At 41.0% G+C, this 16713-nt stretch overlaps 1 protein-coding gene across 1 annotated transcript in view; it reads left to right on the plus strand.

Moving 5' to 3' along the window:
• The first annotated feature begins 590 nt into the window (after positions 1-590).
• LOC118817004 (NACHT, LRR and PYD domains-containing protein 3-like) overlaps positions 591-16713 on the plus strand; it is a 35970-nt gene continuing 19847 nt past the window's right edge. Inside the window, exons 1-5 of the mRNA XM_036583646.1 lie at positions 591-797; positions 2389-2486; positions 3403-3499; positions 3632-4249; positions 5716-7737. Of these exons, the coding sequence (XP_036439539.1) occupies positions 3453-3499; positions 3632-4249; positions 5716-7737 (2687 nt within the window). The 5' untranslated portion in view covers positions 591-797; positions 2389-2486; positions 3403-3452. The remainder of the gene's footprint in view (positions 798-2388; positions 2487-3402; positions 3500-3631; positions 4250-5715; positions 7738-16713) is intronic.

Here is a 16713-nt window from a genome sequence, read left to right on the forward strand (position 1 = left end):
GTTTATTTATGAAAAAGTTTTCCTAACAGTAAAATAACATTCATAATAATTTTAGAATCTGTGCCTTGGAGAGGCATTCCATATATAATATCTGTCTTTGCAAACTCACTTAAACCCCAAATCTTTGGATATAAACAATAATGTAAATCATCCCAAAATGTGTTAGTTTACTTACAGGAAACAAACAAATGCTCAGTTGTTTCTGTGTCTTATTTACAGAAAGGACAAACATTTTCATCCAAATTAAACCTCTGTCTTAGAAATTCTTTAGATGAATATATTTCATATATTATCTTGAAATGAACATCCTTAGCTTTTGGGGGACAGGAAATGTAATATACATAACTCTGAGTTTACGTATATAAACTTTTGGGGGAAAAGAAGAACTGAATTTCTGAAACAAACATTTGGGTGCATTAGAACAGACTGTTTGGGTGCATTAGAACAGACGGTCTCAGAGGTGAAGAGAACGCTCTGATTGATGGAGCGACACATCACTCCATCCTCTTCAACCATTAAAAACCTTTAGCATTTCTTCCTGTGGTGGAGAACTAATCCAGTCCAAACCAGTTTAGAGTGAAAGTGAAAGTGGAGCCGCGTCTGTTCAGAGAAGAGAAGATCATAAACAGAGGAAAGCTCAGAGGGAATTACTGAAGATCAACACACAGTTCACTGAGGAGAACAAGGAGAACCACACTGATCTGAGAGGAACAGCTGCTGGGTTCTGTTTTAGGTTCTGCTGAAAGGTTCTGTTTGATAAAGTCAGATAACTGGAGCTAAGCTAAGCTAATGCTCAGGTAACCAATAAACCCAGAGACATGTTGGAGCTTTTGAAGCATCAGAGCTTCTTTCTGCGAGGAGAACCTTTAATTTATGTAAATCACCACATTCTGGTTATAAATAGTTCAGTGTGTGAGCTGCTTACAGACTTCTATTCTGGGTAAAAGATGCTAACGGCTAACAGCTAAATGCTAACAGCTGGGTGACTCGTTTGTTCATTCGTGCTGTAGTTGAACTGTGGATGACTCATTTGTGCTGTAGTTGCGCTGTGGGTGACTCATTAGTTTGTGCTGTAGTTAAGCTGTGAATGACTCATTTGGTTGTGCTGTAGTTGAACTGTGGATGACTCATTTGTTTGTTCATGCTGTGGTTGAGCTGTGGATGACTCGTTCGTTTGTTTGTGCTGTAGTTGAGCTGTGGATGACTCGTTCATTTGTTAATGCTGTAGTTGAGCTGTGGATGACTCGTTTGTTATGCTGTAGTTGAGCTGTGTTTGTTCGTGCTGTGGTTGAGCTGTGGATGACACATTTGTTCGTTCGTGCTGTAGTTGAGCTGTGGATGACTCATTTGTTTGTTCGTGTTGTAGTTGAGCTGTGGATGACTCATTTGTTTGTTCGTGCTGTGGTTGAGCTGTGGATGACTCATTTGTTTGTTCGTGCTGTAGTTGAGCTGTGGATGACTCATTTGTTTGTTCGTGCTGTGGTTGAGCTGTGGATGACTCATTTGTTTGTTCGTGCTGTAGTTGAGCTGTGGATGACTCATTTGTTTGTTCATGCTGTAGTTGAGCTGTGGATGACTCATTTGTTCGTGCTGTAGTTGAGCTGTGGATGACTCATTTGTTTGTTAATGCTGTAGTTGAGCTGTGGATGACTTGTGTGTGTTTTGTACACACACACACACACACATACACACATACACACACACAAATCTATACAACAGAGATATTAATTGAAAAAAAAAACACTACGCTAACATCACTCTTTTTCTTTGTGTTTGTTTTGTTTTTTGTATTATCACTGTTACTTATTTTTTTAACATTTATATCATTATTTCTATTATTATTGTTGTTGTTATTACTACTATTATTTATTGTGGTGTTTTTTTCAGCCACTATTTTTCTATGTGCTGTATATTACCATTAACAAAGTCTCATTGGTCCTCCATAGAGTTGGGGAGGAGGGTGGCAGGCAGGGGTAAAAGAGATAAGAAAAAAATGAGAAAGACAAATGTTAGTGTTTGGTGTGAATGTCGTAAAAACACAAAAACATCTAAAATGGGAGATTTTTGAGCTTTCTTTAGGTTTTGGCAGTCTGTGTAAAGAAAAGGGAAGTGATTGAATCACTGCAATCCAAGGATTCGGCAGATTTAGCTGTGAAGAAAGTAGGCTAGCCAGCTTACAGTTCTCCAGATAAAGGTTGTAATAACATACAAATATATTTACCAACCTGTTCACACACAACCAGAATATTCCCTGGTGTCCTTAAGAGAGTTCACCTCAATAAACTCTAAAATATTACTGTATATAGGTTATAAACTCCACAGTGTGTATTATATATATTTTCTACCTGTATGAGTTCAGTATGATTTTCTTTCATTGTTCCGTTTCAGACTGATTCAGAGATAGAGACCAGACTCACTTGAACTCAGCTAAATGAAGAATTAGTGATCCACCATGAAGATCCAGAGAGGAGGACGGTTCTACTGAGGTAGAGAGAGTTTACAGTATGAATGGTGCAGTGAAGTTTTCCTCACTTCCAGCCTCACCTGATTAAACTCAGCAGGTAGAGCAGAGTAACCTGTGCAGTTCTGTCATTCTACACAACATGGAGAGAGGAGCTTTGGTTCCACACATGGAACTCCTTTCATCTAGATAACACCAAACCTCATTAATAGGAACAGTATGAGATTTTCATGTTATGACAACCATCTCAGAAAATATCACGGTATCATGGTATAAGGTAATGGAGAGATCTGAGCCTGTATAAGCTCTGAGTAGAGTGGTCATCTGTACACGGCTGAATTACAGCCGCTCAGAGTCAAGGACCATTTACTGAGAGATCAAATTACTGTTCCACTCCAACACCGTCCACCTGAGAATGACAGCACAGTTCTGGAACAGTAGTACACATTTTATTATTATGGTGCTCAGATGAAGCTGAAATATGATTTACGTCTCCACAATGTCAACGCTTATCCAACACTCTGTTTCCATCATCATGTATATATAACATTTAGGAGTTTTGATTTGGCTTTTACATTGAAGTTTTCTAATGCCCAATCTCAGAATTCATGTACAAAGTGATAAAACCCTCTAATGTGAAGTTCTGTGTGATGAACAGTATGAGCTCTACACAGCATTCACTGACAGCACATTAGAATCACATAATGACTGATTATGATTAATAAAGAATAGAGCAGCAGAAGATGTGATGGTGTCAGTAGACTTGTGTGTCTGCTTCAACCACCTCTCTAGTAGTAGATAGTATTGAATTATTAAAAAAAAACCCTCCACTGCCCAAAACAATTAGTTACCTAGCATCCCATAATATTTTAGTTTCATATGTCATAGTTATATTCATTATCCAAGTGTTATTTCATGCTACATTAATGAACTGTTCACAGAGAGCAGCATCTCCAGTGTCCAGCTGTGTGTGGAGAGTAAAACTTAAGTGATGGAGCTTCATCACTCCAGCAGTGGAGGAAGAACCTCTGATTCAAAGTGAGTAACTTTATTTCAGCTCTTAACCTGATTAAACAGAGGAAATCGTTACTTATGATCAGAATAAATGAGTTTTAGTAAGGAACATAATTACTCAGCACGGAAATCTCATTGTGGATGAACTTTTCTCAGAGTGAAGTGTGCAGGATCTCCAGAACCCATCTGTGTGTCTATGAAGAGTGACTCGTTTATGGTGGACCATCCTGTATTCAGCAGAGGCGGAAGAGGAGGAGAACACAGCTGTGTGTCTATGAAGAGTGACCGGTCCATGGTGGACCCTCCTAAATTCAGCAGAGGAGGAGGAGAATCCAGCTGTGTGTCTATGAAGAGTGACCGGTCCATGGTGGACCCTCCTAAATTCAGCAGTGGAGGAGGAGAATCCAGCTGTGTGTCTATGAAGAGTGACCGATCCATGGTGGACCCTCCTAAATTCAGCAGAGGAGGAGGAGAATCCAGCTGTGTGTCTATGAAGAGTGACCGGTCCATGGTGGACCCTCCTAAATTCAGCAGAGGAGGAGGAGAACCCAGCTGTGTGTCTATGAAGAGTGACCGGTCCATGGTGGACCCTCCTAAATTCAGAAGTGGAGGAGGAGAATCCAGCTGTGTGTCTATGAAGAGTGACCGATCCATGGTGGACCCTCCTAAATTCAGCAGAGGAGGAGGAGAATCCAGCTGTGTGTCTACAAAGAGTGACCAGTCCATGATGTTACCAGCACAGCCCAGTGGAGGGAGAGGATCCTCTGACTCAGGGTAAATAACTGCTACCAGTAAACAGCAGTTCTGATAGTGAATCACTGTAAACATGTTTCTGAGCTCTGGGCTGTAGATCAGTTTATAAAGGCTGGAGTTTCTCACATATTTAATATCAGCAGGAGTGAAACCCAAAGAGCAGTTTCTCCAGTGTCCAGCTGAGTGTCTATAAAGAGTGATGTGACTCACAGTGAGTGAAACTCTTCAGAGACACACCGCTGGACTCTGGATAAAGGACTGTCTGAGTTTGAGTCTTGCTAGAATTTAACTGGGTCCCAAAGGGATGTATTAGTGCTTTCTGGGCTTTGGCAGGACATCAGCGTATCACAGGCAGGAAAGGGTGGATGACCTGCTCTTAACCTGGAGTCTGTTTAACCAGTGGTGTTATGTGTATGTGGTGTCATGAAACACATGCATGTATCATCACACAGAATTGTTTTTAAAAAATACTGTGAATACACTCTACACATGAACCTACTAAGTTTTATGCTCTCTAAATATTTTTTTTCAAAATGTGCAATTATAAGTGATTTGGAGATCATTTATACCACAAGAATTGATGTTTGACTGAATGCTTTACAGTTAATACTGAGCCAAGAAATAAGTAACATACAGAGAAATGTGTAAAAATAGAGGTAATAGTTCCTTAAACCAGCACTAAATACTGTTTGATCTTTCGGGTCTATAAGAAAGACCAAACAGACCTGCTTTTGATTATAAAGGAAAGTGATTGGAAGTTGATAGCTTATGTCTGCAAACATCCAGAATATGGTGTTCATATGGTAAACAATAATTCATAACAATGTTAATTTAATCAAAAGTTCCAGTTTGATGATGTTTATTGCAACAAAAACAATTTAATATTAGAGACAGGAAATCACAGTACATAATTTCAGGTGACTAAAGACATTTTTATAAGCTTTGTTTGTCATGAATTCATTGCTTTTATAGTTTGCAGTTATTAATTAATGTATTAGCTTAATTTGATTTATGCTTTATTTTTTAATATATTGTTAAATAATAAGAATAATAATAATATCACATTCGACATGCTCACAAACATTTTGCTGAGCAAACAGGTTGGTTATTTTCACCACACACTGATTTTTGTCATTAAGATGCCTGCGCAAGCACAATAGAGACCCAAACACTGCCAGGCGCCTCAGTACAGGTTAGATTCTGACTAACTGCTACTCAGCTCATAACTTAGTGAAATTTAATTATAAATAACCAATTCTTTAATATTTAAAACCAAGTTTAACCTCAATTAATGTTACATGTTTACGTTATATTACTACATTATTGCCTGTTAATATTTATAATTGTTCAGAACTGGGAATTTGAGGTAAACCAAAAAAATAACATTTTTAAATAAATAGCTCAAATCTAATGAAATATATGGTTAGAAGATTATTATGGGTATTTGTGTTAATGACGTTTGTGTTACTGTGTTTGGCCCTTATTAGGCAGCACTCCACACAAACAGCACTGCAGACAAACACTCTGGCAGATATTTACCAACCAGGTAAAATTCACAGAATTTTAGAGAAACACAAAACCAGCATGAGGAACGAGTACGAGAGCTTATTTGAGGGAATCAAAACAGAAGAGAATAAAACCCTCCTGAACAGGATTTATACACAGCTCTACATCATAGAGGGAGAGAGTGAAAGAGTGAATGAAGAACATGAGGTTCTACAGATGGAGAAAACATCCAGGAGACACTTACAAGACTCTCCAATCAACTGCTTAGATATCTTTAAACCTCTACAAGGTGCTGAAGGAGAAACACGAGAAGAGAACATTAGAGCTGAGAAGGCTGACAGACTCAGAAAAAGAAAAGATAACAGACCAAAAGAGCCAAAGCTCAGAGCTGTTCTGACTAAAGGCATCGCTGGAATTGGAAAAACTGTCTCTGTGCAGAAGTTCATTCTGGACTGGGCTGAAGGAAAAGCCAATCAGGATGTAGCGCTCATGTTTGTGCTTCCGTTCCGGGAGCTGAACCTGATTAGAGATGATCAATACAGTCTTCATGGACTTCTGTGTGACTTCCATCCTGAGCTCAAAGATCTGGACCCAGAGATTTATGATCAGATCAAAGCTGTGTTTATATTTGATGGTCTGGATGAAAGCAGAATTCAGCTGGACTTTGAACAGTGTGAGAAAGTATCTGACATCACCATGACATCATCAGTGGGTGTGTTGATGACCAACCTCATCAAAGGAGAGCTGCTTCCCTCTGCTCTGATCTGGATAACCTCCCGACCAGCAGCAGCCAATCAGATCCCTCCAAAATACATCAACCGTGTGACAGAAATTCAGGGGTTCAGTGACCCACAGAAGGAGGAGTACTTCAGGAAGAGGATCAGTGATGAAGACCAAGCCAAGAGAATCATCTCCCACATGAAGACAGCGAGGAGCCTCCACATCATGTGCCACATTCCAGTCTTCTGCTGGATCTCAGCCACTGTTCTTCAGCAAATCATGAAACAGCGTAATACAGAAATCCCTAAAACTCTGACTGAAATGTACTCACACTTCCTGATCACTCAGACAAACATGAAAAACGAGAAGTATGAGGAGAAAAATGAGAGAGACCCAGAGAACCTGCTGGAGTCCAACAGAACCATTCTTCTGAAACTGGCTGAACTGGCTTTCAAACAGCTGATAAAGGGCAATGTGATGTTCTATGAAGAGGACCTGAGAGAGAGCAGCATCGATGTCACTGAGGCCTCAGTGTATTCTGGGATTTTCACTGAGATCTTTAGGGAGGAATGTGTGCTTTACCAGAGGAAGGTCTACTGCTTTGTTCATCTGAGCTTTCAGGAGTTCCTGGCTGCTGTTTATGTGTTTCACTGCTATGAGAGCAAAAACATGGAGGACCTGCAGATATTTAAACCACAATACAGTGAGTGGTCTGAGGATGTGCCACTGGGGTTTTCCCACCCACAGTACAGAAAGTGGTCTGAGAATGTTCCTCTAGATGAGCTGCTGATTGGAACAGTGGATGAAGCTGTAAAGAGTCAGAATGGACACCTGGATCTTTTCCTCCGTTTCCTACTGGGCATCTCACTGGAGCCCAATCAGAGACTCCTACAGGGTCTACTGACACCAACACAGAGCAGCTCAGAGGAAACCAGAAAGCACATCAAGAGATTAATTAAAGGAAATGATTATCAATATCCCATCTCAACTGAGAGATCCATCATCTCCACCGAGAGATCCATCATCTCCACTGAGCGATCCATCAATCTGTTCCTCTGTCTGTTTGAAATGAAAGACCAGTCTCTCTCCAGAGAGATTCAAGAGTTTCTACACTCAGAGAAACACTCAGAGGTGAAACTCTCTCCTGGACAGTGTTCAGCACTAGCCTGCATGCTTCTGACCTCAGAGGAGGTTCTGGATGAGCTGGACCTGAAGAAATACAACACATCAGAAGAGGGTTATAGGAGACTGATTCCAGCTCTGACTGTCTGCAAAAAAGCTCGGTGAGTGTTACATCTACATTAAAACAGCAGAATAATATTTAATTATTGATTGAATAAGGCTGACGACATGTTAGTTAGACAATTAAAAATAGTTTTAGTTACTATAAAGGGCTGCAGATACACTGCTTGGCCGCTTTATTAGAAACCCATAATTTAGGAGTTAGGACTGAATGGAACAGGAAAATTGGAGTAGGAAACTAACTTCAGCTTTATATTTGTCACAATGAAACTGCTGCTGCACAATTTAGGGTGGAAAGGGAAAAGTAGAAAAAAAAGCTTGCAAATAGGACGCAGACTTCAGCTTCATATTTGCCAAGTGTAACTGCAGCACCATTCAAGGTGGAACAGGGGAATTCAAATAGAAAGCTGACTTCAGTATGATTTGTAACTGCTGCAATGCTAAGTATGGCTCTAGTTTTATAGCGTTATAGTGTTAGGGGAGGGGTCACGCTAAGTATGGTTCCCCTCTGGTCACACTAAGTGTGGCTCTAGTTTTATAGCGTTATAGTGTCAGGGGAGGGGTCACGCTAAGTATGGCTCTAGATTTTGCAGCGTTATAGTGTTAGGGGAGGGGTCACGCTAAGTGTGGCTCTAGTTTTATAGCGTTATAGTGTTAGGGGAGGGGTCACGCTAAGTGTGGCTCTAGTTTTATAGCGTTATAGTGTTAGGGAAGGGGTCACGCTAAGTGTGGCTCTAGTTTTATAGCGTTATAGTGTTAGGGGAGGGGTCACGCTAAGTATGGCTCTAGATTTTGTAGCGTTATAGTGTTAGGGGAGGGGTCACGCTAAGTGTGGCTCTAGTTTTATAGCGTTATAGTGTTAGGGAAGGAGTCACGCTAAGTGTGGCTCTAGTTTTATAGCGTTATAGTGTTAGGGAAGGGGTCACGCTAAGTGTGGCTCTAGTTTTATAGCGTTATAGTGTCAGGGGAGGGGTCACGCTAAGTATGGCTCTAGATTTTGTAGCGTTATAGTGTTAGGGGAGGAGTCACGCTAAGTGTGGCTCTAGTTTTATAGCGTTATAGTGTTAGGGGAGGAGTCACGCTAAGTGTGGCTCTAGTTTTATAGCGTTATAGTAGTAGGGAAGGGGTCACGCTAAGTGTGGCTCTAGTTTTATAGCGTTATAGTGTCAGGGGAGGGGTCACGCTAAGTATGGCTCTAGATTTTGTAGCGTTATAGTGTTAGAGGAGGAGTCACGCTAAGTGTGGCTCTAGTTTTATAGCATTATAGTGTTAGGGGAGGGGTCACGCTAAGTGTGGCTCTAGTTTTATAGCGTTATAGTGTTAGGGGAGGGGTCACGCTAAGTGTGGCTCTAGTTTTATAGCGTTATAGTGTTAGGGGAGGGGTCACGCTAAGTGTGGCTCTAGTTTTATAGCGTTATAGTGTTAGGGGAGGGGTCACGCTAAGTATGGTTCCCCTCTGGTCACGCTAAGTGTGGCTCTAGTTTTATAGCGTTATAGTGTTAGGGAAGGGGTCACGCTAAGTGTGGCTCTAGTTTTATAGCGTTATAGTGTCAGGGGAGGGGTCACGCTAAGTATGGCTCTAGATTTTGTAGCGTTATAGTGTTAGGGGAGGGGTCACGCTAAGTGTGGCTCTAGTTTTATAGCGTTATAGTGTTAGGGAAGGGGTCACGCTAAGTGTGGCTCTAGTTTTATAGCGTTATAGTGTTAGGGGAGGGGTCACGCTAAGTATGGCTCTAGATTTTGTAGCGTTATAGTGTTAGGGGAGGAGTCACGCTAAGTGTGGCTCTAGTTTTATAGCGTTATAGTGTCAGCGGAGGGGTCACGCTAAGTATGGCTCTAGATTTTGTAGCGTTATAGTGTTAGGGGAGGAGTCACGCTAAGTGTGGCTCTAGTTTCATAGCGTTATAGTGTAAGGGAAGGGGTCACGCTAAGTGTGGCTCTAGTTTCATAGCGTTATAGTGTTAGGGGAGGGGTCACGCTAAGTGTGGCTCTAGTTTTATAGCGTTATAGTGTTAGGGGAGGGGTCACGCTAAGTGTGGCTCTAGTTTTATAGCGTTATAGTGTTAGGGAAGGGGTCACGCTAAGTGTGGCTCTAGTTTCATAGCGTTATAGTGTTAGGGGAGGGGTCACGCTAAGTGTGGCTCTAGTTTCATAGCGTTATAGTGTTAGGGGAGGGGTCACGCTAAGTGTGGCTCTAGTTTCATAGCGTTATAGTGTTAGGGGAGGGGTCACGCTAAGTGTGGCTCTAGTTTCATAGCGTTATAGTGTTAGGGGAGGGGTCACGCTAAGTGTGGCTCTAGTTTCATAGCGTTATAGTGTTAGGGGAGGGGTCACGCTAAGTGTGGCTCTAGTTTTATAGCGTTATAGTGTTAGGGGAGGGGTCACGCTAAGTGTGGCTCTAGTTTTATAGCGTTATAGTGTTAGGGGAGGGGTCACGCTAAGTGTGGCTCTAGTTTCATAGCGTTATAGTGTTAGGGGAGGGGTCACGCTAAGTGTGGCTCTAGTTTTATAGCGTTATAGTGTTAGGGAAGGGGTCACGCTAAGTGTGGCTCTAGTTTTATAGCGTTATAGTGTTAGGGGAGGGGTCACGCTAAGTGTGCCTCTAGTTTTATAGCGTTATAGTGTTAGGGGAGGGGTCACGCTAAGTGTGGCTCTAGTTTTATAGCGTTATAGTGTTAGGGGAGGGGTCACGCTAAGTGTGGCTCTAGTTTTATAGCGTTATAGTGTTAGGGGAGGGGTCACGCTAAGTATGGCTCTAGTTTTATAGCATTATAGTGTTAGGAGAGGGGTCACGCTAAGTATGGCTCTAGTTTTATAGCGTTATAGTGTTAGGGGAGGGGTCATTTTAAGAATGGCTCTAGTTTTTATGAGATGAGTAAGGCAACTATCGAGGTAAATAAAAATAGGGTGCATGAAAACTGATATTAAATGAATGAAATGAGATGTACAGCTTGCAGTATTATCGCCATTGCAAAGAGATTCAATTCAAGTCATATTTTCCTGTGTTTTCTGCTCCTAACCTCAAAAAAGATACTTTAACTTGAACTATGAGCTCACAAATTAGCTAACGATGTCACTGCCCTGTCTGCCGCTGCTCCGCTCAGCTGCGTAGGTCAGCTTAAGATTCAGTTTAACTAGTAACTTTAGCCTGCTTTTGCCTGTTTCATTTTAATTAAGAGCTGTTTTGGGTTCAGCTGTAAGTTAGCTTTGTCTCCCTCACTGTTCACCAGCTTCGATAAGCTAATCCATGATTTCCTGACAGGTTTTTTACTTGCAATCAGTATTTTCTCCTCAGACAGTAGTTTGACAACAACGTCAAAGGAAGAACATGAGAAGGAGCTTCCAATGAAATTTCTCACTGAATGTATTATTATTGTGGCATTGAGGGTTCTCAGGATAAACTTAGACGACTTTACTGAAGACCAAATCAAAAGAACAGGTGCACACTCACTTTTGACTCCCAATGACCAAACTGTTAGCTTGTTAAGCTAAAAACACAGCCTCCCTTAGCTAGAAACTAAAAAAACACCCAGCTTTCCTCCCCCTAACCCCCCATATTAATGCAAATCAAAAGTCCTTGTCTAAACGAATCTAAAACACCCCAGCATGAACATTTTTTAAAATTGAACTACATACATACATTGATGTCACAATATAAATTAAAACAAACATTAAAGTACTTAAATATTAATTATCAATTAAAAATTAATATTAAATTCTTTAAGTTTTTTTAAAGAAAAAAAAATTGTTATTTCGTTATTTTTAGTTGGACAAATCATTACAGTATCAAGTCAAAATTTATTTATATAGTGCTTTTTACAACAGGCATTGTCACAAAAAGCAGCTTTGCAGAAAAATCTGGGTCCAAGCCTCCATGAGCATCATCAATAGTCACAGTGGCATGGAAAAACTCCCTAAGAGCAAGAGGAAGAAACCTTTAGATGAACCAACACTCAAAAGGGGAACCCATCCTCCTCTGGTCCAGACTAGATAGCATACAATAACACAAGAACAACATGAATAGAAATAAAGTTTTACTGTTAATATAAAATATTAAAATATAGAAAAGGGGAAAAACAGGTGAAGCAATGCCTATGATTAAATATTTCAAGTCTGTGCAGCATCATCAGGAGTGTCAGTTCATGCAGGTGAGGTTTGCACAGCATTGTACAGCAGGAAGCTCCATGGTGTCAAGATGGTCCAGAAGGTGGGTGAGCAGTGGGCACCCGATCAAGGCAGATGACGCAACAGCATCAGACTGCAGAGGATGGGCAGCTGTTCAACTCAGCAAAGAAACACACAGGCAGTTAGCTCTGTAAAGAGTGACCGGTTACAGTATACAGTGTAACAGTGAGCAGCAGAAACTCTGGCAGGTTGAGCTATTACAGCCTCACTAAAAGGGAGAAACCAGAAAGGTAACAGAGTCATGAGGCTCCCTGAGATGTAAGTAAGTAAGAAAGTAAAGTTTATTTATATAGCGCTTTTTACAACAGGTGTTGTCACAAAGCAGCTTTACAAGGAAATCAGCATTACAGAAAGAAATCCGGGTCCAAGCCCCCATGAGCGTCGCCAGTGGCGACAGTGGCAAGGAAAAACTCCCTAAGAGAAACAGGAAGAAACCTTGAGAGGAACCAAGACTCAGAAGGGGAACCCATCCTCCTCTGGTCGACACCGGATAGTAAACATTTTTAGTACAAAAACAGGGAAAACAGGTGGAGCAATGATTAATTTGATTAGTTTAGATCATGCAGCAGCAGTGGCAGCAGCATCAACATCAGTGGGGTCAGGTTGTGAGGGTGAGGTTTGCACGGCATTGTACAACAAGAAGCTCGATGGTGGCCAAGCCGGTCCAGAGGGCTGGCGAGCAGTGGCACCCGATCAAGGCAGAGAGGCAGCAGCATCAGACGCACAGGATGGGCAGCTGTTCAACTCAGCAAAGGAAAGAAAGAAAGGAAAGGAAAAACACAGAGAGTCAGTTCTGTAATGGGTGACTGATCACAGATTACAGTGTTAGCAGAGCAGTAGAGACTCTGGCAGGTATAGGACTGACAGGGAAAACTAAATTACCAAAAGCTTGACTATACAAGTAAGTTTTTAGCCTAGACTAAAACACTGAGGCTGTGTCTGAGTCCTGAATATTAACAGGAAGATTATTCCAAAGCTGGGGGGCTTTGTATGAGAAAGCTCTCCCCCCTGATGTAACTTTATTAATTCTGGGTACTAATAGTGAGCAGCACCTTGTGATCTAAGTAGGCCTGATGGTTCACAGTGAGAGAGAAGTTCACTCAGGTACTGAGGGGCGAGTCCGTTTAGAGCTTTGTAAGTCAGTAAGAGAATTTTATAATCAATGCGAAATTTAACTGGTAACCAGTGTAAGGTTGATAAAACTGGGCTGATATGGTCAAACTTTCGGGTTCTAGTAAGAACTCTGGCTGCAGCGTTCTGGACTAGCTGAAGCTTGTTAAGGCTTTTGCTGGGACATCCAGACAGCAGGGCATTACAGTAATCTAGCCTTGAAGTAATAAATGCATGAGCTAACTTTTCTGCATCCTGTAGAGATAATGCATTTCTTAATTTAGCAATACTGCGGAGATGCAGGAAGGCTGTTCTAGTAATATTAGTTATATGTGCGTCGAAGGACAGATCAGGGTCTATAATGACACCAAGGCTTTTTACAGATGAGCTTGATGCAACTGAGAAATTGTTAAGTTTAAGTGTTAAATTATACAGTCTGTTTCTAGCCGCTTTTGGACCAAGAAGTAGAACCTCTGTTTTATCGGAGTTAAGAAGGAGAAAGTTACTCGACATCCAGTCTTTAACGTCTTTTATACAGTCCTCAATCTTGCTAAGTTTAATTTTATCATCCGGTTTGCTTGCTAAGTATAACTGAGTGTCATCGGCATAGCAGTGGATGTCAGCGCCCCTCCACTCCACCATCAGCAAACCTGAGTGAACGCATGAGAGCAGTGGGACGACAGCACCAACACTCCCAGTTTACCATAATACTCTATAACCATGAACCCCCAGATCTGCACCTTTTATCTAACAGGGAAAACTAATTACCAAAGGCTCCACTAAACAAGTAAGTTTTTATTGAAACACTTATACTCCAGTCTCAGATGTGTCAACATCTACTATGAATGTTTCTTATGTTTCTTATATGGGATATTTCTTAGCAACTTGTTTTAACGCTCTGTAATCTATACAAGGGTGAAGGCCACCATCCTTCTTTTTTAACAAAGAAAAACCCTGAAGCTGGTGGTGACGTAGAAGGTCTAATAAACCCTTGCTCCAATGCTTCTAGTATATATGTGTTCATAGCCTGTTCTTCCTCTTGAGTCAATGGATAAATTCTAGATTTAGGAAAGGTAGCATTTTCTGTGAGATCAATGGTGCAATCATAAGGACGGTGTGGTGGTAATTTGGTGGCGTTTCTCTTATTAAACACTTCTTGGAGATCAGCTGGGATACTGCAAACTGTGTCTGAGTTAGGACTTTCTACAGGTGTTGAGCTGACTTGAATCGATGGAAAAGTGAGACAATTTTGGTGGCAGTATTCAGACCAGGCTATAAGCGAGCGGAAAGACCAAGAAATATGGGTTTTATGCTGTTCTAACCAGGGGAGGCCTAATATTACTGAGAATTCAAATAATTCTAACACTAAGAAGGATAACTGTTAATTGTGGAGAGCACTGGCACACATTCTAACAAGTTCAGTTCTTTGAGTAATGGCACCAGGTCCCACGGGCTCTCCATCTAGTGCCGCTATACGTAGCGGTACCTCCAAGGACATCACTGGAACTGCAGTTGGGTCACCAGTGTTGAGTGAATGAAGTTACCTTCTGCTCCGGAATCAGACAGGGCTGGAAAGACAGAGAAGAGATTTTAGCAGTAAATGGCCATAGGTATGAGAAAAGAGAATACTCACCGCATTAGCGTGTCAGCGCCAAAAGTCTAGTTGAGCGTGCCTGACACTCATGTAGAAAGTGGTCTGCACTGCCACAGTTGAAACACAGTCCTTCATTCAAACAACAACTACCTCCTTGGCAGATAAATGGGATGGATCACATTGCATGGGTTCTTCCAGATCTTGAACCACCCGAGGTAACACTACTGGTGGTCTCACTCTTCTTTTGGTCACTAGATGCTTATGGTCACGAATCAGCTGATCCAGATGATAGACTAATGAGTTCATCTAATTTCAGATCATCATCTCTACTCGCTAGCTCACTAAGAATCTCTGGATTGAATCCTTGACTAAACATGACCAGTAAAGCTGGCTCATTCCATCTACTCCCAGCAGCCAAAGTACAGAATTCGAGGAAGTACTCTGCTACTGTACAATTCCTTTGATGCAAGTTTGTCAAAAGTTCATCACTAACTTTACCATCATGATCAAAAATCATGCAAAAAATTTTCAAAAACTGTTCATAAGATTGGCTCTGGGCTTTAAGCCAAACAGTGGTTACCCACTTTAGGCTGCATTGATGGTGAGGTATTCTGTAAAGTGACAGAAACAGTCAGACGCTCAAGGTAAAATCCAAAAGATGAGGCTTTAATAGTAAAGAGATTGGCAAAAATCGTAGTGGGAATACATGCACGGGTCAAATCCAAAACAGCAAAAATGCAGAAGGGCAAAGACATAAGACAATGATCAGAAATCCAGAAAAGAGTTCAATACACAACAAGGACAACCTTCATGAACTGATAACTGAGCCATATTATGTAGAGTAGAATGAAAATTATCCTCTAAGCACTCGGTCATAATATCTATTTCTGTAGGTTCAGACGGACAGCTGATAGAAGCTGATAATTGTGAGAGGTTTCTGATAAAGTTACCAGCTGTGGAGGATGTTATAGTCCACTTAACACGGTAGCATGCTGATGAACGTACATTACAACTAAAGCAAATTTGATATGAGATTAGGTAATGATCTGAGACTCCTCCAAATGTCCCTTGTTCTGGGGGAGAGCGGCTAAATAATCGTAGTCAATACAGTGAATGTAATAATGATTGGGTCTCTTTATAGTTTGATTGAAACTAACAGACTCTTAAGATAGATACAAATGCCTTAGTTAGTGGATCCTGTGGTTTGTCAAAGTGGATATTAAAATCTCTGACAATTTTTATACTTAAGACCATTATTAAACTTGATAGAAAGTTTGATACCACTTGATTTGTTGTTTGGACAAATCATTACAGTGTATATACAATTAACAACGTACAGATTTATAGAATAGAATAGAAAAATGTTTTCTCTCTTCCATGCCACAACGCCCCCCCCCCTTTTTAGGGTCATCCTAAATGTGGCTCCAGTTTATATACCCTTATAGTGTTAGGAGAGAAGTCATGCTATGTATGGCTCTAGTTTTGGTACTATTGTAGAGTCAGGGGATGGTTCATTGGTTCATGCTAAGTATTTTTTAGTTTTTATACCATTATAGTGTTGGGGGTGGGGGTATGGTTCCAGTGCAGCATCAGTAGCTGTTTGGTTCTTAGTAAATTCCAGACCCATCCAAAAAACAAACCCCTTAACTGACAATCACATACTGACACCACACACGGAGGACTTGCAAGCTGTTACAGTAAATGAACATCAATAACAAAAACATTATTTATGCTTATTTTGTGTATTAGTTATTTGGCAAACTGAGAAATTCTACTTTGTGAAATACTCTCTGATCACATGTTAGAAAATTAAGCAGAAGCAGAAACAACATGTATTATAACTTGTGGAGTAGGTGTTTTTATTAAAATGGACAGTGAGCATCCGTAACCCCCCACCATCTAAAATAAAATGGGTGGAGCAGAAGCTCCAGTTGCTCTGTTGTTCATGTGCATATGTGTAACCCAGACTTCCTCATAGCCCCACTCTGCATTGTGCTGAATAAGACAGAACCACAAACATAATCTGCAGTGGTTTATTCTGCACAACAGTTTTCACAGAGAAACAGACAGACAGCACTAGACCAGCAGTAATCACACTGCAGATCTGTTGTTTTAGCCTCCAATTGTC

The sequence above is a fragment of the Colossoma macropomum genome, unplaced genomic scaffold (genome assembly GCF_904425465.1).
Source record: "Colossoma macropomum unplaced genomic scaffold, Colossoma_macropomum, whole genome shotgun sequence".
NCBI lineage: Eukaryota > Metazoa > Chordata > Actinopteri > Characiformes > Serrasalmidae > Colossoma > Colossoma macropomum.